At 43.8% G+C, this 21577-nt stretch overlaps 1 protein-coding gene across 18 annotated transcripts in view; it reads right to left on the bottom strand.

Annotated features, from left to right (window-relative positions):
- Itpr1 (inositol 1,4,5-trisphosphate receptor, type 1) overlaps window positions 1–21577 on the bottom strand; it is a 367970-nt gene that overhangs the window by 85159 nt on the left and 261234 nt on the right. For all 18 annotated transcript variants that reach the window (XM_087656084.1, XM_087656085.1, XM_087656086.1 and 15 more), the window contains 5 exons: window positions 20158–20280; window positions 18865–18969; window positions 15162–15354; window positions 9770–9892; window positions 3410–3585 (listed from right to left, as the gene is read on the bottom strand). In XM_087656084.1, coding sequence (XP_087512210.1) covers window positions 3410–3585; window positions 9770–9892; window positions 15162–15354; window positions 18865–18969; window positions 20158–20280 — 720 coding nt within the window. The remainder of the gene's footprint in view (window positions 1–3409; window positions 3586–9769; window positions 9893–15161; window positions 15355–18864; window positions 18970–20157; window positions 20281–21577) is intronic.

Here is a 21577-nt window from a genome sequence, read left to right as displayed (position 1 = left end):
CGGCCCAGACAGAACCTCCAGCTTTCTCAAGCACACTCAACACATGGTAGGCCAGGTTTCCCCTGAGTTCTGACCCTGTGGGTAAGAGTTGCTCGCAGGGCAGCGAAGCATGGCTGACTGGGTGGAGTTTTAGAGAGGGGTTTGGAGAAACAAGAGATGCTTGTAGGTCAGTTGACACCACAGAACTTCCTACACAGCCAAGTTTTAAAAGCCTGAGCCAGCCAAGAGTCCACACTTCAGCCCACTCACCCTTCTCTTTAACATTCCCTGCTTCTCCAGCGAGTGTTTCCTGTTCATGGACTCAGTCTATTGCTGCTACTCCACACTCACTGTGCTCGACCAGCTTTTGATCTAGCCTCCTGCTCTATCTCTAAGGGAATCTGTCAGCTCCGAGCACATCATCCAGCTTCCCCTAGCTTGTCCTAACCATAACCCCAGTTCACCATCCTTTTGATAACACCCTAGCCTCTTCCCCCAGCCTTCTCCTGTTTGTTCAGCTACTCTTCCTTATCCCATACCCACCAAGTGGTGTCCCATGCTAAAACAAAACAGAACAAAACTCTAAGTGGTTATTTATGATAGCTGTTCTGACCTCCACAGCTAGTGTATTGTAGATGATAACTATTTAACTTGAGTCTTCCTTCAAAATGGTCTTTGTTAAAGATGTGTTGTCTGTGGAATGATCAAAGAACAGAACAAAAGAAATGGACAGTCATACTCTCTGGGTACTAATATCTTTTCTTTCCATCCATCTGTCCTGCCCGTCATCTGATCATCCTGCGTCCCCTCTGAAACAACTTCTCACAGCGTGCGACACTTATTCAAAACCTCTCTTTCTCTTCACCATGGTGCCCATGGTTTTAGAATGTCAGAGCTAACAGTGATGGCACGTCTTGTCGCCTCAAGCATAAGTGAACACTGCAAATGCATGGTTGCATCATTTTGTTTTAGATGGTGATCAGAGCCTTGCTCCAGTTACCCACGGTTGGAAACTTAAAAGTTAAATTTGTATTTTTTATACTAGGGAGATGGCTCAGTTGCTAAAGTGCTTCCTGTGCAAGCTTGAGTCTGATCCCCAGAACCCATGTAAAAATAAAATCCTTGTGTGGTGGTGTGTGCTTGCTATCTTAGTACTGGGGAGACAGCGACAGGGACGTCCTTGGTGCTTGCTGGCTGGCCAGCTAGTCTAGCTAAATCAGCAAGCCTTAAGCCAGTGAAAGACGCGTCTCAAATAAGAAGGTGGATGGCTCCTGAGGAATGGCACTAAAGTTGACATTTGGCCTCCATATACACTGGCACAAATACATGTACACACATGGACCCCACATCCCCAGACCCAGGTAGTTTGAATGAAAATAGCCCCCACAGGTTGGTGTGTTTCAGGATTTGAACCTCAGTTGGTAGGCTACATGGGAAAGAGTAGGAATTGTGACCTTGTTGGAAGAAGTGTGTCACATGGCAGTGGGCTGTGGGTGGGGAAAAGATCTGATGTTTCACAAGACCAGAGCCCATTCACAGTTTGCCCTCTGCCTCCTGCTTGGGGATCAAGATGTGAGCTCTCAGCTGTTCTACTACCATGACTTTGCTCCCCCGTTTATTGACTCTAGCCCTCTGAAACCATAAGCCCAATTAAATGCTTTATAAATTGCCTTGGTTATGGCATTTTGGCACAGCAACAGAAAAGCAACTAGTACACAAAATAAATCTATCCCTTTTCTCGCCCATCCTATTAAGATAATAATACATCTTTGCTTGAAGAAAAAGGTGTCACCATGGTTTGTCAAGGATATGGTTCTCCCTTTTTGCCTACCCCATGGTGTTTTCCTTCACCACCGAGACACCTGCACATGGTTTCTTTTGTCTACACTATGATTCAGCCTTACCACACCTGATCAAAAGCATTGGCAGAGCCCCTAAGGCCTCCCTGCCTACAGTACCTCACACCTCAGTCGATATAACACGGATCAATGAATTTTCTAAAATGCCTTTGTAAAAACTATCTTGGCTCAAAACACTGCAAGCATTTCCTACCAAGGTGAACAGAATCTCCCAGCATTATTCCCATTGATGCATCTGCAAAACTACAGGCTAAAGCATTTGGGAAACACAGCTAGGTAGGTTCCCTTTTTCAGAGATTCATAATTATTCTTTGGGTCTTTGAAGAGTATTGCAGTTACAACACTTTTAATTTGTTGAACCCTGAACTTCCCGTATGTATTCTGTCATTGATCTTCTATTTCAACTCCCCATCTAACATTTACCACCATGGAATGATGGTTTGGAAATACACGTGAACCTGGAAGAAGACATTCAGTGAATTTATTCCAGAGTTTCAGTGTTCCAGGATTAGTCCCCACCCTAAACACAGCTTTCTGGCCTATTGCTCCGCTTAGGCCTATTGTAGCCTAAAACAAGCAAAATGCTTTCCTGAGTGTGGCACTTCCTGGCCCCACCTTTTCTATTCTTTCATGTACAGTTTCATAAGGTGTGGTGGCAGACACTTGTAATCTTATCACTCTGGAAGGCTGAGGCAGGAAGAACATGAATTTGAGGGCAGCATGGGCTACATAGTCATCTTAAGATCAGCGTGGGACACAGAGCTCAAAGCTAAGCTGGGCTCTATAGCAAGAATATTTTGAAACCAAAAGCAAACCAAAACCAAATCAACAAAGCACAATTTTAAAGCTGCTGCCTTTCTCTGAGCTTACCCTGCCAGACTCCTTGATGCTTTTGCCATCGGAATACCTAGACACAATTATGTGTTACCCATATTTTTCTATCACACTTCCAATTTTGTACAGCCACCTCAGCTTTCTTACATGCTTAGACTAGAAACCAAAGCCAAAGGAAGATACTATGAGATTCCCAAGATGCAGGAGTCCTATGCCACCCACAGGCTTCCATCAGCCAGCAGTGCTTCCTAAGGACTCTCGATATCCCTTCAACTATAATGACAGTACGCCCATGAGCTCCAGTGACATCGAAATAGCCATTCCTTATTCCCTTCTTCCCTCAACACTTGCTCTGTTTATGAAGTCCCTCTAACCTCTCTCCTCTTTTCTCTGTGAGCCCTTTGACAACCGAGTGCTACGGTAATATTTGATCATTTGATTTGCTGGCTAAAAACCTATGGTCCAAACAAACTTTGGTCAGGCCAAACTAACTTAAACTTCCTCTGCTGCTACTGTTCCTGTCTAGCTCTTGAGAGGGAAACTCCTCAGGCTGTGTTGAAGCCCAAAGGATGCCCTGGGAGACTCAATTTATACTGAAGAGGTCAAGGAAGATATCAGGCTAACAGCACTTTTTTTCCCCTAGATTGAAAACACAGGTCGAGATGCTAGGGACCAAATGAAAAGCATTCCTATTTACTCATATGTAGGAATTGTACAATAAAGCGATTCATACTTACATTGAAAGCTCCCAGCAGAAACAGTGTGGGCTGTAATCCAACTGAAAATATCAGTCGTAGGATTGTAGAAGCAATTAAGGCCCGGATGCCATGGGGCTTGGGCAGCGCAATGACAATTGCCAGAGAGATGAGCATGGCTGTCCACAGGAGGCCGGACCAGTGCGGCTCTAGTGTTCCTGGAAAGACAGCATAGACTTCTTTGGAATTTGTGTTTCCATGGCATCTAGGTGACAGAGTAAGATAGGTCTGACGACAATTTCTTCAGTCACTTCTCTAAATGACGTTCTGATTTTTTTTTTAAACCTCAAAATCTCAGTTTTATGGTTTTTGGATTCCCAAGCATTCATTCATGTTTCTTATGCATGACTGCCCCTCCCCCAATTCTCTGGTCTTCCTGTGTATTTTGGGTTAAGCTGAGACATTGCTATTTTTGGTAAGTCATTCCTACTCACAAAGAACTTGCAAAGTGTTTCCTCCTACACTATGTCACCATACTTCCTGATTATTCCTATAGGGTCTGGTATGCTAGGAAAGTTCTTTACCCACAGAACTACATTCCTGGCTCAAATGCTGCTATTTTCTTTCTTCTTTCTTTCTGTAAGGTTTATTTATGTCCACTTGTGTTTTGCCTACATGTATGTCTGTGTGAGGGAGCCAGATCCCCTGGGACTGGAATTACAAATGTTGTGAGCTGCCATGTAGGTGCTGGGAATTGAATCCCAGTCCTCTGGAAGAGCAGCCAGTGCTCTTAACCATCTGAGATATCTCCCCAGCCTCAAATGCTGCTATTTGATAACCATCATTTTACTTGTCTGTCTTCTGTCTAGACTCTTGAGAAAAGTACCTGGCCCAGAGGAGACACCGGATTCGTATTCAATAAATAAAACCCATTCACAGGTCGTAATTCACTTCTGGGGAAGGAGGAACCAGAAGTCTGAGCTTACTCATATTCAAAACATGGGAAGCAAAACTGCGGGTTCCATGGATCAATTTGATTTCCTCAAGGGAAGGGGGAAGGCAACTTCCGGCTCTTGAGCATCATCTACAGTTAGATTAACCCAGAAGATAACGAGCTTCTACCAGTTTTTGTCATCTCTTGCTATTTCAGGTTCTATTTAGAGTGTCCCACGAGATGTCTTGGTTACATAACATGAGCCAACGTGGCTAAAAATACAGTTCTGTAAAACACTCATTAAAAAAAATAAAACACCCCTATTGCAAATGCTGTCACATTTTGAGTCTCCCTCGGATGTAAACAAGCAGTGCTACATGATTCAGGACACTTATATAAAGGAGTTTTTCTTCTTTAGAATAGCCAGGAGTATAGCACAGCTCAGAAGGAGGTACTGATGCAGGTGGCTGCTCTTTCTCCAGTTAAGTCCAGCCACCCAAGGCATTTTCTCTTCAACTGTCCCCCTAGAATCAGCCACTTGTTTTTTTTTTTCTCCTACTTTCAACATCCAAGCTGGTTAAAATGGGCACAAAGGGGCAGTTCAGGTTTCCAGGATCTGTGTTAATGCTGGGTGGGTGTGGTGGCTCTCCTGTAATGTTACTGGGTGGGAAGTGGAGACAGGTCATCTCCTGAGCAGGCTAGCTAGGTAGACTAGCCTGGGCTCCAGTGAGAGACCCTGCCTCTATGGATAAAGTGGAGAATGATCATGCAACACATGCAATGTTTATATTGAACCTCAACACACGCATAAACACATGTGCTCAACACATGTGACCATGTACACCTCATACACAGAAAATGAAAGGGCCCAAAGGCATGTAAGGTTTATAGAAGCTAAAAAAAATGTGGATTCTGGGGGCATACGTACCATTTTGTGCATATTTAACAACTGTCATATATCATGCTGTCTCTCCTGTTCTCATTAATTATCATTTTTTTCAGCCCACTCTATCCTCCTATGAAGTTGGTGTAATATCTCTGCTTTAAAGGCAACCCAGTCTTTATGTATTTTATCCAAAGTGACCTAGGAAATGGCTAGAAGTACATGCCTCTAATGTTAATAGTCTTCATTTATGGTTTAAAAAAAGTGTTAATTCACTGTGCACACAGAACAAGAATTTTGACAGTTTGTTGTTACATGATGACCACAGGATGTTGTTGCCACAATCAAGACACAGAATGTGTTCACCCTGACAAACATGAGCACTCTGACAGACTGCTGGAGGTCTTTGCAGTTTATGTGTTGCTCCACCCCCACTCCCAGATACCATGAGTGTGTGCTTCCTGTTACTATAATCTTGCAGTTCTCATGAAAATGGAGAAATAACTGTATTAGTAGGTAGTCTTTTGTGTGATTGAGAAGTGTTTAAGAATCATGGTAGCCACTCCTACTTCATTGTTTTTACTGCTGAGTAATAGTCCATACTATGGAAGTATCCCAATTTATAATTTATTTATTCACTCAATAAATGAATAGATGTTTGTGGTCATCCCAATGTAGAGATACTGGGAATGTTGCTACTAGAACGTTCAAGTGCAAATCTTGGAGTGGAACTGATATTATCTTTTCTTTTGCACAAACATAGAGAAGTAGACTGCTAGTTCTTACACATAATGTGCCAAACTGCTTTCTTTCCAAAACAATCACAATTTTTTTCTTTTTGTTAGGCCTTGATATTAACAGTCTTGTGACTCAGCCATGTTAGAAGGCCTATAGAAATATATCACTGTTCTAACTTGTATTTTACTGAAAACTCTAGGCATATCTTCTCATGTACCTACTGGTCATCCTTAGATCTTCTTTTATTAATTATTTGAGCAAATACTTTGCCCATCCCTTTAATGTAGTAGTCTTTCTATTATTCTGTTTTATGTGTTCATTTTCTGCATTTATGGCCTGATATAGTGAGATATTCTTTGGAAATGTTTTCTCCCATTCTCTGGCTTACCTTTCATTTCATAAATGTTTAAACATTTTGAACATATTTCTTTTCTGGCTACACTATGTAGCCACACTACAGGGCCACACTATATAGCTCTGGCTATCTTAGAATTCTTTGGGATTGAACTCACAGAGATCTGCCTGACTTTGTCTTCTAAGTGCTGGGATAAAAAACAAACAAACAAACAACAACAAAACCCGAAAAACAACCCATTCCACAAAGCCTGGCTTTTAAAAGATTCCCCTTGTTTTAACCATAAATGTGGCAGGTACAACACTTGCACCCAAGTTCTGAAGAGGTCAAGGTAAGAACCTGCTCTTTCCCCTGCTATTAACACAGTACTGAAAACTAGTGCTAGACTCCAAGAGACTGGTTCTAGAAAGAAATTTTGGAGACAGCTGGAGAAATGTGAATTTGGACTATTACAAGATTTAGTGTTAGTTTTGTTACATATGATAATGGCCTGGTGGTTATATATATTTTAAAATATGCTTATAAGTTAGAGGCACACTGAAATATTTATGGTCAAAACAACAAAATGTCTAAACTTCTGTAAAATGTTTCAAAAATACAGTAGGGGGCTAGAGGAAACAAGTTTAGCAAAATGTTAATTGTTCAAGCTGGGCTGATGTACATGGCAGTTTGTCATGCTGTTCCTTCTGCTCATGGGTAAGTTAAAATATTTCAATAATAAGAAAGTTTAAGGAGTCATGCTGTCTTTACTTGAGCCATTGTGATATGCTCGAAGATTGAGCAGTATCTGACTGTGCACCAGTGCTGTGCTTCTGACAGGTGGCTCAGTGGGCTGGAACGATGCTTTTGAAAAGGAGCTTTTAAGGCCACTGCTGCTCTTGGCTGCAAAGGTCATGTAAGTCATAGAACCACAGCACTGTACAAAGTTAGGTTGTTATGTACATCTAAGAGGTACATTTTAGCAATCCTGTTTTTATCAAGAAACTGTGATGTAAACATACATAGAAAAGTTTATTTCGGAAGTGCTGGAGCTCAAATCCTGGTCTTGGTCATGCTTGGCAAGCATCCTACTACTGAGCTACACCTACAGAGTCTAACGCATACTGATTTCACATTGGCATTTTCAGGCCAATTAACCAGATATATTTTCTGAGCAGTATGAAAACAACCATTTTTCCCGAAAACAGTTGATGCTGAGCACAGAAAATTTCCAGAGCACATGTTACAAATGTAAGCATTCACTCTAATGTGAATTGTTGCTTCCAAAGTAACTTTAGTGTCCATATCATGAAAGGGGATTCATTTGTGAGATCAGCCTCTTTTCATTCCCAGGAGCTCTGACACTGCTTTCCAGTAAATCCATTGGTATGAAGTTCTAAAGCCCATGACCCACAGTTGGACAAGGAAATCTTGTGACCTTCAGGCTAATGAAGGTGGGGAAGGAGTGGCTATTCAAATGGTACCTTCAATGTAAGTTAAGTCCAAATGGAAAAGGTAAGTGCTTGAAAAGGTATGTAGTATTATACAATGTTATCACTTTAAAGTTGGTCTTTCAGTATACTTTTATTATACATGTGCTGCTCAGATCTATGACTGTATTATTAAGTTCAAATATTCTCAGTGTTTTTCTGGGTCTGATTTGGGGGCTTATTTATCCTATTAAGTTTCATACAGGAGGCAGGTTGTTATAGCTAAAAGTGAATTGGTGGGCCAAAAAGCTCTGAAGAAAGACAGCTAAAAAGCAACCTTTTTGGAGACTGGGGTGCATGGGACTGAGAACATGGTTCCATGCTAAAGCACTTCTCAAGCATGCATGAGGGCTTTGACCGAAACCCTAACATGGTGAGGAGAGAGAAAGGGCATGAATATCTAACGGAAGAGGAGCCTTTCCTATCTCTCACCAGAGCCCCACAATGTCAATGGCTCTCAAATACCAGTTTCCAAGTTGAGGGTCCCCAATAGAGAAGTACTGTCCTAAACTTTGCCTTTTCTCATCAAAATGTGTTGAAGGCTCATGTGGGTGTCTGGAAACAGATGGTGGGTGGGGGAAATCCATTAATGGTGGCAGGCAGCTCTCCATAGACTAAACACTCAAAGAGTACTGGCTACAGTGTCAAGACTCGCCTTACCTCTGACCTGCAAAGGGGAAAAACATTCCAGAGGTTTTAGTCTTTAGTTGAAAATTGCTCCAGAAGCATGGTACAGGAAAACACACAGTGAACCGACTGTTTATGTCTATGCTATAAGATCAGCTATGCACCTAACTAGCTTGGTGTGCTGTCTCTTTCAACTTCTTGGATGCATGCTTTCCCTGAATGTAAGACATGGGGCTTAAGACAATTTCTGACAGGCTCAACAGTTCCTCCTCCTCCTTCTATTTTAAGTTTAATTTAAAACTAGATCTTGGGTAAAACTAGTATTTCATCTTATCTGAAAATGGATAACTGGGATCCTAAATGGCACCAATGGTTTCAGTGACAGGATTTAAGACCGAAGTCACAGCCTTCCTATGTCATCAAGTGTTTCTTTGAAATTAAAGGTATTGAACCAGCTATGGTAGAATACCTCTGTGTGCGGGCTAGTTTTAGGTCAATATGACACAAGCTAGAATCACTTGGGAAGAGGGTACATTAATTAACAAAATGTCCCCATCTAATTGGCTTGTAGGCAAACCCGAGTTGCATTTTCTTGTTTGGTGATTGAGGTGGGAGGGCCCAGGTCCCTGTGGGTGATTTGACTCCTTGGTATTCAAAATGAAGAGTCTCGAGCTTCAGATTATTTTTTTCCTTTTTAAAGATAAGATTTTAATAACATTTTATTTTAGACCCGGATGCCAATGGGATTACTTAGTATTTGTTTAAGAAAAAAATATCTCAAAATAAAGTGTAAGTCTGTGGTTTTGTGCAATGTTCTGTTAGCAAAATCAAAAAGTAGGCTGAGAGTGCCATGAGGAACAAGCCAGTAAGCAGTACCCTTTCATGGCTTCTGTGTCATTTGGTTCTCGCCTCCAGATTTCTGCCCGTATTTCCTTTTTTTTTTTTTTTTTTTTTTCGGAGCTGGGGACCGAACCCAGGGCCTTGCGCTTCCTAGGTAAGCGCTCTACCACTGAGCTAAATCCCCAGCCCCTTAATGGTTCGTGCTTTTTTTTTTTTTTTTTGGTTCTTTTTTTTTTTTTCGGAGCTGGGGACCGAACCCAGGGCCTTGCGCTTCCTAGGCAAGCGCTTTACCACTGAGCTAAATCCCCAACCCCCCGTATTTCCTTTAATGATAGACTGTGATGTAGAATTCCTATTCTTCCACAAATTGCTTTTGGTAATGGTGTTTTATGACAGCAACAGGAACCATAGAAAAATCGAAAAATCAGTAAGATGGCCTATCACCAGAAGGCCAAAGCAGGAGAGGAGGATCCTCGGTTCCAGGCCAGCTTATAATAGCAGGACAGTGTCTCAAAAAGGTAAGGCAGAATACTAAAAGAAAGAAAGGTATGGTTACCTCCTCTCACTCCTTTAAATGGGTAGAAAAACGCCACCAGCAGGTTCATCAGGACGGCCAGGTTGAAGGAGATGCTGCTCCAGAAAGACATGTTTCGGGCGCACCAGTACAAGACAGGCTGGGCTGTGGGAACAGAAGAAGCCTGTGAGGTTGTTGACTACTGCACATCGGAGTGCTAGAGTGTGGCATGGGCCTTCCTTCTGCTAGATCCCCACAAGTCTACTTTTGTTCCCAGTTTTGATCACAACAATAAGAACGATAATTTGTTTCAGAGCTGGCACACAGCGACATGACATCAGGTTACTGGAGAACTCACAAACAGAAGCTTCATTGGGGCACAAGGGAGAAGAGAAGGGCAAAGACTGGGCAATCTCAAAGTCCTTCGTGCCCTGTTAACTCCACCAGTTATGGAATCTGAGGGTTATCCGGAGTTCACACACTAAGATTCTGGTTCTCCCCAAGACCTACAGTACCAGATGAGATGCCCAGAAAGACCCAAGAATTCAATTAGCCTTTTAGAAATGTCAGGGAAGACAGAACACTCAGAGTTGGAGTAGCTAAAGTTCTGACTGGGCCTGGGACCATTTTCTTCACTTAAACACTCTATTAATTCCCCTGTGCGAGACAGTTACCCCCTTTTCACCATCAACTCACTTGCCGTTTGATCTCAAAACTAAGGAACTGGGGAAACCAGATGGGGCTGACCATGGCCGGCAGTGGAGTTTACATCTAGAGGCTCCAAGAGAGAAAAAGATGACGCAAAGTTCTAAGTTTTTACTGACATGGCGGTGCAGGGGACAGCTTCCGTAAGACAGTCTCAGTGGAGAACATTTCCCCATCTCCAGAGCATAGCACAGGATATGTGAGACAGGATGTCTATTGTGTCCTACCTCCCAACCAGTAAAATCCTCTTAACAAAACTTTAGGACAACAGCCAGTGACAAAACCAAAGACCCTATAATGAGGCCTACAACAGCAGCCAAGCCTTGGGAAACATCCATCCAAAGAAAGTTATGGCACAATTAAAGAGGTGGCTGGTAATTTAGTAACTGTTGATAATCATGTTAGAACTTGGTCCTGGGCAATGTTTCAAAACTGTTGTTACAGAGCTGTGAGCAATCATCTAGTTTGAAATTCTTCATCTTCAAAAATAAGAGAAACCAAATGCCCAGAAATGGGAGGAAGTATTTGTGATCTCATTTTCCCAATTAGTGATCATCTGGAGTCAGTAAAAGAAATCAAGACAGATAGCCAATGTCGCCATTCAATAGAGGAGCTGACTGAATCCAGTCAACTTCCAGGTATCAATTTAGTATTTTGTAAAATAGTTGTGAAGCAAAAATGAAATCCTTTTTGAGTCAGGGTTCCATGTAATGTTGGCTGGACTCAAGCCAACCATGCAGGTTAAGATGTCCTCAAATTTCTTATTCTCTATCTCTTCTTCACTGAGTACAGGGATGGTAGCTGCATGCCACTGTGCCTACTTTTATATGGTGCTAAGGATCGAACCCAGGGTTTCATGCACGCTAGGCAAGCACTGTATAACTGAGCCACGTCCCAAGCCTGCTGAAGCAATGTGGAAATGAAACAAACAGCCACTGGCACTTCTGAGGGGACCGAAGTAGACGCTTCTGTTATATGTGACAAAAACACCTGAGAAGAACAGGAGAGATGAATGGCAGAACGCTGGTGACTGGCGAGGCTGAGGGACAGCTTCAGGAAGACTGACAGCACCTCTCCATACTCATGCATGCATCAAGAGCTTGTAAGAAGTCCAGGGAAAATGCAAGAAGCTAGCAGAAATCTGTGACTGTCCTTGGAAGTCAGAATTCCTTGCATGGGATACGTCCCCTTCAGTACAGCTGCGATAAATGGCCTTTAACTAGGATATACAGTTCACAAATAAATCTAATTTTCCAAAGCTAATCTTCATTATACTCTCATTTTTTAATCTGAACAAATAATCAGTTCTCTAGCTCAAATTGTTATTAACCCAGGTGCGAGGTGATAGTTAAAGAGCCACAGTATCTTTACACTTCCTGTGGCACACAGAGCTATGTCCCATCCATCTCCAAACCTTCTCCCTTCCCCACAGAAGCTGCTCCTACATCCTAACCTAATGGTAGTTCCCACAAACACACTGTGCTCCTCTTCAACTCCCATGAACTCCCTCTGCTGTGAGCTAGCACATGCCCCCGTCTTTGATGTGACTCTGTCTTTGATGGAATACCTTTAAGAGAGGCAGCTAATCATGTTGTCTTGAGTATGGCTGTACTGTGCTATGCTTCTAATAGGAAGAGGATATTTCACATGCAGGCATGAGGTTTCCACGAGCAGGTCTTAAAAGCACTGTGGCTTTCTTCTCATGCTTGCTCCTCAATCATTTACTCTAAAGAAAGCAACTGTTGTGTCACAAGGATACCGAGACTCACTGGAAGGCCTATGTGCAGAAGAAAGGAATGCCCTGATTCCAGAGCCGTTAGAGAGCATTAAGAAGTGGAGTCATCAGGGCCAGGCAAGTGCTTAGATGACAACAGCACTGGACTCTGGATGGTATCTCAGTGGCTACCTAATGAAAGACCCTGAGCTGTAACTATCCAGTTAAGTCATTCCTGACCACAGGACACTGTAAGGGAATGAGAAGTTGTTTTAGGCCATTGTGTCTTGTGAAGGATTAAAGCAATTAACATCCCTTCTAAGATAAGCAAAATAATGCATACTTAAATGTCTCAAACCTCAGTCTTCAGCGTGAGTGTGCTACGTTACATGACAAGAGGGACTGACAAAGTCTTTTTAACGAAAGGAGGAGGCACAAGACTCACTCTACCCACAGACTCCTGACGTCCAGAACGGTAAGATAGTACATTCATGTTCTTATAAGCATCAGAGTTTGAAATCACAGCAGTAGGCAACAGAACATACCTCCCCATCCCTTAATCTTCTAGGTTGTGTCCATCCAAATTCTCCTAGATGTTACCACCATTCATCCTCTTCCTTCAAGTCTTTCCCCATATCTCTGTAACCTGTTATTGCTTGATTATAACCCTGGTCATAATCAGCTTCATACTGTAGCAATTTAAAACTCTGCTTGTGCTGCCTGTCTCCTTACAGAGCGTTAGTTCCCACAGGAAGAAATAGGCGCATTACCAAATCCCCCACCATACCTTGCAGCGGGTTTTCTTTTCCTAAGGACTGTAATTTAGTTGGACTGATATACTTGCCACAAACCAGCAGAATGGCAGAGTGCTGGCACCCAAGACAGGCAAAGCTATTTAAATAACTCCATGTCTCAGTCACACTGGTTCCTAGTTTTAAAGAAACTGGGCTTTGCTGGAGGACGTCGGACTCCACTCAAGCCAATGCTACCTCTAATGTAATAAGCACGAAGGAAAACTTCCAAGCAAGAAATGGTCGGCCTAAGCAATTCTACCTGTGCCTTCCTCTTGCTCTGTCATCTAGGTTCCACGGCCTAGAGAGTCTTCTCTTCACTAGACATATGATTTTCAGGTGTCAGAAAGGGATGGCCCGAGCAAGCATGTGTACGCATAGAAGGGGGTGTGCATGTGTTTCAAGAAGAAAACAGGAACGGGTTTCCGAGGAGCAAATCAAATTGGCTGTTTGTTTTAGAACTAAAACATTTGCAGAAGATAAAACCAATTTCTTCTAAAAAGCAAATTTCTTGATCTTTATTTTACATGCATGGACGTGTAGCTTGCATGTATGTATGTGTACCACATGATGCTTGGGACTCACAGAGGCCAAGAGAGTGTGTCAGATCCCTGGGAACTGGAGTTACAGATGCTTATGGGTGGCCAGGCAGGTGCCAGGAAGTGAACTCAGCTACCCTGAAAGAGTAGCCCGGGCTCTGAACTGCTGACCCATCATCTTTCCAGCCCCATACTGATTTCTTAACACTAGAAAACACTCACAGCAGTAGACAGACACTGAAGGAGAAGTGGCTACTGACTTCCCATCACACCCATCACAACCTTTATGACTTCAGCCAAAGGTAAGCCAGCTTTGCCAACGTGACAGAAAATCTCTGCTCGCTGGGTAGAAGTAAGCTGCTTAGGGGAAGCAGTGAGTCTATTTTAATTCTGCTTCTGATGAGTACATCTCTCCCCTTCCTAAGTACTTAGGATGCTTAATTCACTTATTATTTTCCCATTTTTCTCTTAGTACATGGCTTTGGAGGCAATTAAAAATTTTCAGATGACAAGTATTGTTGTCTTTAAACTTCCCTACAACGAACACACGATTTTTTTTTTTTAAAAACTGGCAAGACTGAAATCAGAGAAGGCATTAGCTGTACTTGACTAAAAATCTTGGAATGACGAGGTGGCCTTTCTGGAGAAAATGGATCTTTACCGCCTACCTGCTCCAGAGGGTCCGGGACCAGATAAGCTGCCTGCCTGTGTCCACAGATACAGGGGATGGTGGAGGGGGAAGAGATTGTACCTCCTCCTCCTTGGTCCTGAGGACCTGTTACCACTCTGATTGCATAACTCTTTGCTGTGTGTGAACCCAGTAGAGCAAGGGAAGCCAGGAGGAAGGCAGACAAGGGAAGCCTGGTGAGGAAGGCAGGCCTAGCTCTGCTCAGGTTGACAAGGACCAGAGATAGCACCAGAGGTCCTGCAAACTGCTCTCTCTTACGCTGGCTGCACCCTGCAAAAAGCCAGAAAGATCTCAACTAGAGCCTAGTTTTGGAGTTTTGGATTAAAAAAAAAAAAATGTTGGCTCCCAACTCACACACAAATAAAGCAGGATCCTTTAAAGTTGGTCACAAGAGCTGCTGCCAAGCACACTGCTGGTGCTGAAGGATCACATTAAAAACGCTAATGAAAACTGGGAGCCCAGAAGCCGTCTGGGGGAAGCGCTATAAATGTGCCTTGGACAAGTAATCTTCATTTGACTTGGCTGGGCTTTGTCATGGGACCTGCTGGTGAGCCATGCTGTATCTTCTATGGCAAACAACTGGACTGCCTATAAAATGACTGGGAGTTCTGACCCTGAGCTACTTCATCAGAGGGAAAGCAGAGAGTCTCAGGAACAGGTGTGCCAGTCTGCACTCTCAGCCTGAGGGAACCATCCAGTGCAGGAAAAGGCCTGGCCTTTTCTGTGTCTAATTACTTTCCACAGGGAAACACCCAAACAGGCATCCACGAAGCCATCCACGAAGCCCCTAGGCCAATCGAATCAAATGCTTCACTAATGTAGCCCGCTTAGGGCCCTTAGATTGGGCAGGGATATTGAGATAGCAAAGTTCTGTTTTCAGCTGGGGGGACACCATTCCTGACTTGCTCCTTCTTGGAGGGACACACACACTCCCTGGGCCAGGTGTGAAACCTCAGAGATGTGCATTCCCAGAGTGTGTCCAGGCACTGTGACTCACCTCGAAGTTTCTTCTGCCAGTTCATCTCATTAAAGAGGTCCTCGGAGCGCAGGAAGAAGTCATTGATCTTGCTGCCTTGCTCATCCCTCTCTGTGGTGTAATATATTCGAAGTTTCGATTCCTTAGTCAGAAATTCACAGATGCTGGGCACAGGGAAGACAATCTGTTCCATAGTTCGGTCCAGTCTGACAATCTAGGGTTAAAACGGAGGGTAAGCAATTATTCTCAAAGCCTTTTATGCAGACTCTTTTGCTTTGCTATTGGCGGTGAACTCGGGTTTCAAGACTCAGGATAATGTGAATCTGTCTGATTTGAGAGCCCTCCGCTGTGTGCACGTATGTGTTTGTGCATGTGCACTCCAAACATAAAAGTTTTGTTAAGTCTGTAAGAATTTGTCTAACCTCCTGCTCCACTCATTTAAATATGATCAGCCCCTTCCCCTTAATATCTTAATGCTTCTTCACTTTTAAATACTGGTTTTAATTTTGTGATTGTAGCATGGAATATTCCTCATTTTAAAAAACAAGTCACTAGAATCATAAAAGTATTATAGTTATACTCTATATACTCCTAAGGTATTTTAAAATGATTCTGTTTTGAGACTGTAGATAAACAATGTACAACCGTGACTAGATATTGCTGAAGTGTTTGTCTGGACAAACAACTGATAAGCGTAAAGCCAACCAGCTCAGTTTCACAAGCTGACAAGCTCGGCCTGACTGAAACTCCCGGCAGCAATAGATATCTACCTACAGAGTGTAAAAATTACTTGATGAAAACGAACAGATGGGAAGCCCATTTCTCGTTTTCTTTTAGATATGATCGACTTTCATCTGGAACAATTTATACTGTGTTCAGCTGAGGCCGTAATATAGAGTAGAACTTTCTTTATCAATGGGGCCATTCCTTGTGTGTCCAAGAGGACAGCCATTAGTCACAGAGGCCATCAAGCACTAGGCACATGCAGTTATTGCAAATGAGCAACAGAATAATTACTTGCATCTAATTTTGATTTCACAGGCATGGCTTGATGGCCATCATACTAGATAGGGCAATGTTGGGTCATAGTATAAGCCTCACCCATTATTCTTCCTCAGATAGCAAAACTGGGTTAACTCTGAATAAGAACTTTTAGAACAGACCTTTGCTTTCTACCACAGTTGCAATGACTTCCTACATCTTGTCATAATGTCCAGAATGCATGACATATGAACCAATATGCCCACTGCCTCTGGGAGGGCATCAGTGTTCCTTAAACTGGCTTTGTGGTGCTGCAGGGGTAGATGGCTGCACGCTACCTCCACTTCCTCCTCAGATGGGCTCCACCTTCAGAGAAGTGTGTTTCCAATTTTAGAAAACTGCACTAAGTCACAGATTCAGAGACAGAGAGTTCTAAAAGGCCAGAGGCTGCAGTACACCGGAGACATGGCCTCTTGGCCTTTCTGCATTCTTCCCCAGAAGCTGAGGAGGTCGGGTGAAGCTCAGGGCTGACGCCCTTGACAGGAAGAGCTTGCTCCCTCTTTCAATACTTTTGTTCCCTTATGGAGCAAGAGAGATGACTCAGGCCCAGTTGTAGTGGGAAACTCTTATGGAGGTCAGACAGGTTCTCACAGCTCTATACTCCATTAAGTACAGAGAAAAATGGTCTTTATACCAGGGCCTCCTGAGTCTAGCTAGACCTCAGGTTTTGGGGGGAGGGGGCTCAGAATCACTGTGCTGTCAGAATGGTTTTGGTTCAAAGCCAACCTGGTTTAACCAGAAGCGTGGTTAATACCTAGAGCCTGCCTGGGACACAGGCTCAAAGGCCTGTTCCAATATTTGTTATGAAGTGGCCACCTGCTTTACACAGACTAGTATTAGGACCATTCCTTGTTTCCCCCAAGCACAAGAGAGATGTGCAGCTGGCTTCAGGAGGAAAAGGGAGGGGAGAGGAAGACCTCTGACAAGAATTTCGTTCTATGGATGAAGGATTTAGAGTCCAGAGTCTACTAGCAAAGCCCCAAGCAGCTATGACACAGTACATAGCCCTCAGGGGAATCAAAGGGAGGGTCCTGGCCAGTTAAGGGCCTGATTCTGAGGTTAGCAAGTTTTTAAAATTTCCTTGTTTGGGCAGATTTAGCAGTGGGTGGGAATCAGGAGGACAGAATAGTATTTCTTCTCTATCCCTGGTAGTAAGAGGTTTTCTTCATGCCTTTTATCTTGATCAGGCTTCAGGCTCCTCCCAACTGGGCCACAGTGTTGGACACTACCTCCTGATTCTACTCATCTTTAATGTACTGCACTGCCAAGCCTGTCTCCTAAAGGATGCGGAAGACATCCTTTTGGCTAAGCTTCTGACCAGGATCAATAAATCTAGACTATGTGCTCGCATACATTTGGCTGATTTAGTTGGTCAAATGAAGCATTCCATCAGGATGGCCTGGAGAGCTGAGACAGCAGGTAAGAAGAGACTCCCAAGAGCCTCTGTCCTGAATGTGTCATTCTGTCCAGTGAGTCTCTTAGGTCTACAAATCCTTCTTCAGACATTATAATAAATTCCTCAGCAGAACAGGGTACAATCTCCTGACTATCTAGACTCTAGAGCCAGACATGTTTCCTTTCAGATACTAAGAGACAATGCAGGTGATATAAAGAATCAGGGGTTGGACCTCCTGGGATTCACACTCCAGGTGGGAGCCTGAGAGTGAGAGAAGCTAGCATCCTCACTGAGCATTATTGAAGAGTCCCTCCATTTTCCAGGTAGAGATGATGTCCATGGGTCAAGAGGTTAGTGAGGATTTTGTCCTGTTAAAATGCATAGAGGATGGTGGGGTTCCCGTGGGGGAAATGCTAGCAGTTCCACTCCTCTGAGGATAAGGTGCAGACTTCTTCCCAGGACAGTGTATAAGCTTTGACTGCTCTGTGTTATTTCCTCTCCTTAACATGCACATTTTCACCTTGACTCACTCCAGTCCAGCCGTCATGCCTTCTCCAGCACACACCCCTTACCTGGTCTTCCTTGTAGAGGTCAGGAAAGCTTCTCCATCTGGGAACTGCTTGTTTCAGTCCTGTGTTCTTTCATTCTGTATTTGGATTCCATTTCTTGAGAACAGACCTCCTATAATCTACAGGTCCTCTGCTAGACTTCATGTGTACATATGTTCATATGTGTGTGCGGGTACTTGTGTACATACTATAGAGAGAGGCCAGAGTCAACATTGGTGTCAATCATCAGGCACTTTCTCCTCCCTTTCTGAAGGCAGGGTCTCTCACTGACCAAATCGTCCCTAACTTGGCCAAGCAAACCCAGCCACCTGCCTACTTCTGCCTTCTCAGCACTGAGACCATAGTGCTTGATAATACACCTGGATATTTTATGTGGATTCTGGGCATTGAATTGGGTCTTTGTGGTTGTATGGCAAATGTTTTATAAACTGAGCTGCCTCATCAGTCCTACCTACTTGCTTTAGGAGCCAGTCAGAAGTTGTAATCAAATCTATATGGATCTGATCTCCCCTCTGCACATTAAGCAGTAACCATGATAGTTTTGATCACCACTGGAAATCTAGGAAACCTAATGGGAGAAGCTAGTAAACAGGAAGCACTTCAACATTTTTATTGCTCAGAGCAGAGAGAACATGCCAACCCTGGGACAGGGTACCATCTACTGCAGGTCCAGGCCTTGCTGCCTGAGTATTCCGTTTATAGCTTGACTGGTTTATACCTCAATTTGTGCTGTGTGCTTCGCATAGAACTCCAGAGCTTCATCGCCATCCACCTGGCCTCCAGGTTTCAGCATGGTTTGAAGTTCTTTGTTATGCCGAGCCAACTAGAACACAAGCAAAGAGAAACTGGGAGCCGAGGATCATAAGAGCTAGTTTTAAACTCTAGGTTTCTTTCTTTCCTTGAGACAGGGTCTCATGCATCTCAGGCTGGCCTTGAATGTGATGTATCTGAGGATGACCTTAACCTTTTGATTCTCCTGTTTTTCCCTCCAGAATTCTGGTTTTACGGATGCACACTACGGCAACCAGGGCTTTTTGCATGCTAGGTCACCACTGTATTGACTGAGCTACACCCTGCTTTTCTGAGTATAAAAAAAAAATCTGCAAAATGACCAGCAGTAAGTCAAAGGCCAAGTACGAAAGAGAGGTTTGCTCCCTTCTGCAAAGCTCTGCTTTGCACAGAGGCTATTTTGGGAGTCTGGCATAAAAGAGTGGACAGTTCATGCCCATGCAGGATACCCCTTTTCTCTGATTATTTTAGGCTAGGCAGGAGGGACATGAAGTTTTCTGAGCACCCCCATTAAGCCTCTATTCTGGGGCTACTCAGAAACCCTTTTGGAGCAAGTATGGATGTGACGTGGGACAGGGGAAGGGGCCGAGTAACTCCAGGCCACTTGCCTTCATTGTGTCACACCCAGGTCTTGTACCCAAGTTTAAAGGAGGTGAAGGAAAGGACATGTCAATCTCCAGCTGGGCTACGGTTTTCCCATCCCCACCCAAAACCTGAAGACACTCAGTATACTCAAAGAAGCAACTTTAAAAACCCAGACACTTGGGAAGAGATTATGAAATATGGCATTTTGGTATCAGGGAAGGAAAGTATCACCCAGAAAGGCAAACAAAAGGAAATTGTAAGGACAAGTTCCCACAGATCCCCAAATGTGATAATCAAGTTTATTTCTTTAAGATTGTTAAGGGAGACTTATTAGTATTTATAAAATGCCCAAGACTCCTTTTTAGCAGCTCCAGACAAAGCATCCAGTGTGACTGCTCAAGGGTAGATGTATGTACAAAGCATGGGGATTTCCAAGTTCCCAACCCACCATACTGGGAAAATGGCAGCATCCTGGAATTCAGCCCCTTAAGGCGGGTGACCTAACACACCTGCAAGCTCTGTTCACATGGGCACAGCCAGTGCTAGGAGAAAGCTTTCCAGGAAGAGTGAGTCTCAGGGCACCTCCAGCTTACTACACTGGTGACGTGTAGAAGGCAAGAGAGAGAGGGGGCCCTACCTGGTGAGCGAGGATGTAGATGTTATGGCCCACGTTCCTGGGGGAGGCTGCTCCATCCTCACCGTTCTCCCCATCCTCAAACTCCACTTCGCCTTGCATGTAGGCCTTCTTGATCACTTCCACCTTTGGGTGGGGACAAGAGAATACATGTCCTGACTCAGGGCTGGCCCTGCAGGACTGGCGTCTATAGCTTAGACAGCAGTCTACTCCTGCAGCGGACACTGCTCACCAAGGACGATAGTCCATCCCATCAGATACAGCTCAGACTCCTTAGTTCTAATGATGCCAGGAGCAAGCACCACATTCACTGGCAAGAGAAGTTCGTTCACTCTACTTAGATCAACGCATTCAATGGCTGGCTTACATCCTTCTGTCCTAGAAGTTGATGGTGAAAAAACCCTAACAGGGGAAAAAAGGTTGTTGAAATGGTGGATGGTTCATTGGCTAAAAGGGCTTTACCAGACCTGAGTTTGAATCCTGGAACCCACAGTGGAAATAGAGGGCCTGTTTTTGATTTTTGCATGTACACCACCACCACCATGAACACACACAGAGACACACACTACCACCACCAGTATTACCCAAACCCTTTAAGATGGCAAAAAGTGACACACACACACACACACACACACACACACACACACACACACTTTTCCTTATCCCAACCACTGATCCCTTAGGAGGTTGATGAGGGGGTAGTGCAAACTAGACTATGAAATCCGCTAGCTTCTGGGAAAGTAGTGCAATTATTTTCTGTTAAAATGTAATGCTAACAAACACTTCGTGAGCTCTCAGAAATTTCTATTCCTTTATAGATGTGGAAATGAAGACATAAAAGAACATTGCTGAGGTCATGGTTAATGAACTAGGATCTGAACTTAGCCACAGCTGCCAGCCTGACTCTGGGAGTCCTCAAAGCCTGGTAGCACACTTCTTAGAGCACTGTACCATCTGCCCACTCTTCACACTCACTTTGGTTCCCAGGGGAAGAAGCTGGGGCCGCTCACATCTAAATCCATTTCCTGGCACTTGGACAATGCCTGGCCAAACTTTCCTATATAAACATGCCATTCAGAATTTAATAACTCAAACACCAAAAGTAAATATGTTCAGTTATACCAAGAATCAATCATTTCCTTGGATGATTCAGAAGGTCCTTTAGCCTGGGGCACCTTCTTCATTGCCACTAGCTGTTATCTGGGACCTTCTCATTATCCAAGAGGAATCATGTGGAAAGCCACATACGCTGCATTGACAGTGGGTCAGCTGCTGGTGTAACTTCAGGCCTGAGACCCTCACTGTCTAAGCTTGTTTGCCAAGCAGTTCTAAAACCAAACCCAGCACTGTTACACATGCAGACACAAGTGCATGCATGCATACATGTGCATACTTGGATGTGTTCTGGATATTCAAGCTTCCG

The sequence above is a fragment of the Rattus norvegicus genome, chromosome 4 (assembly GCF_021556685.1).
Source record: "Rattus norvegicus strain SHRSP/BbbUtx chromosome 4, alternate assembly SHRSP_T2T, whole genome shotgun sequence".
NCBI lineage: Eukaryota > Metazoa > Chordata > Mammalia > Rodentia > Muridae > Rattus > Rattus norvegicus.
This window is presented reverse-complemented; position numbering and strand designations above follow the sequence as displayed.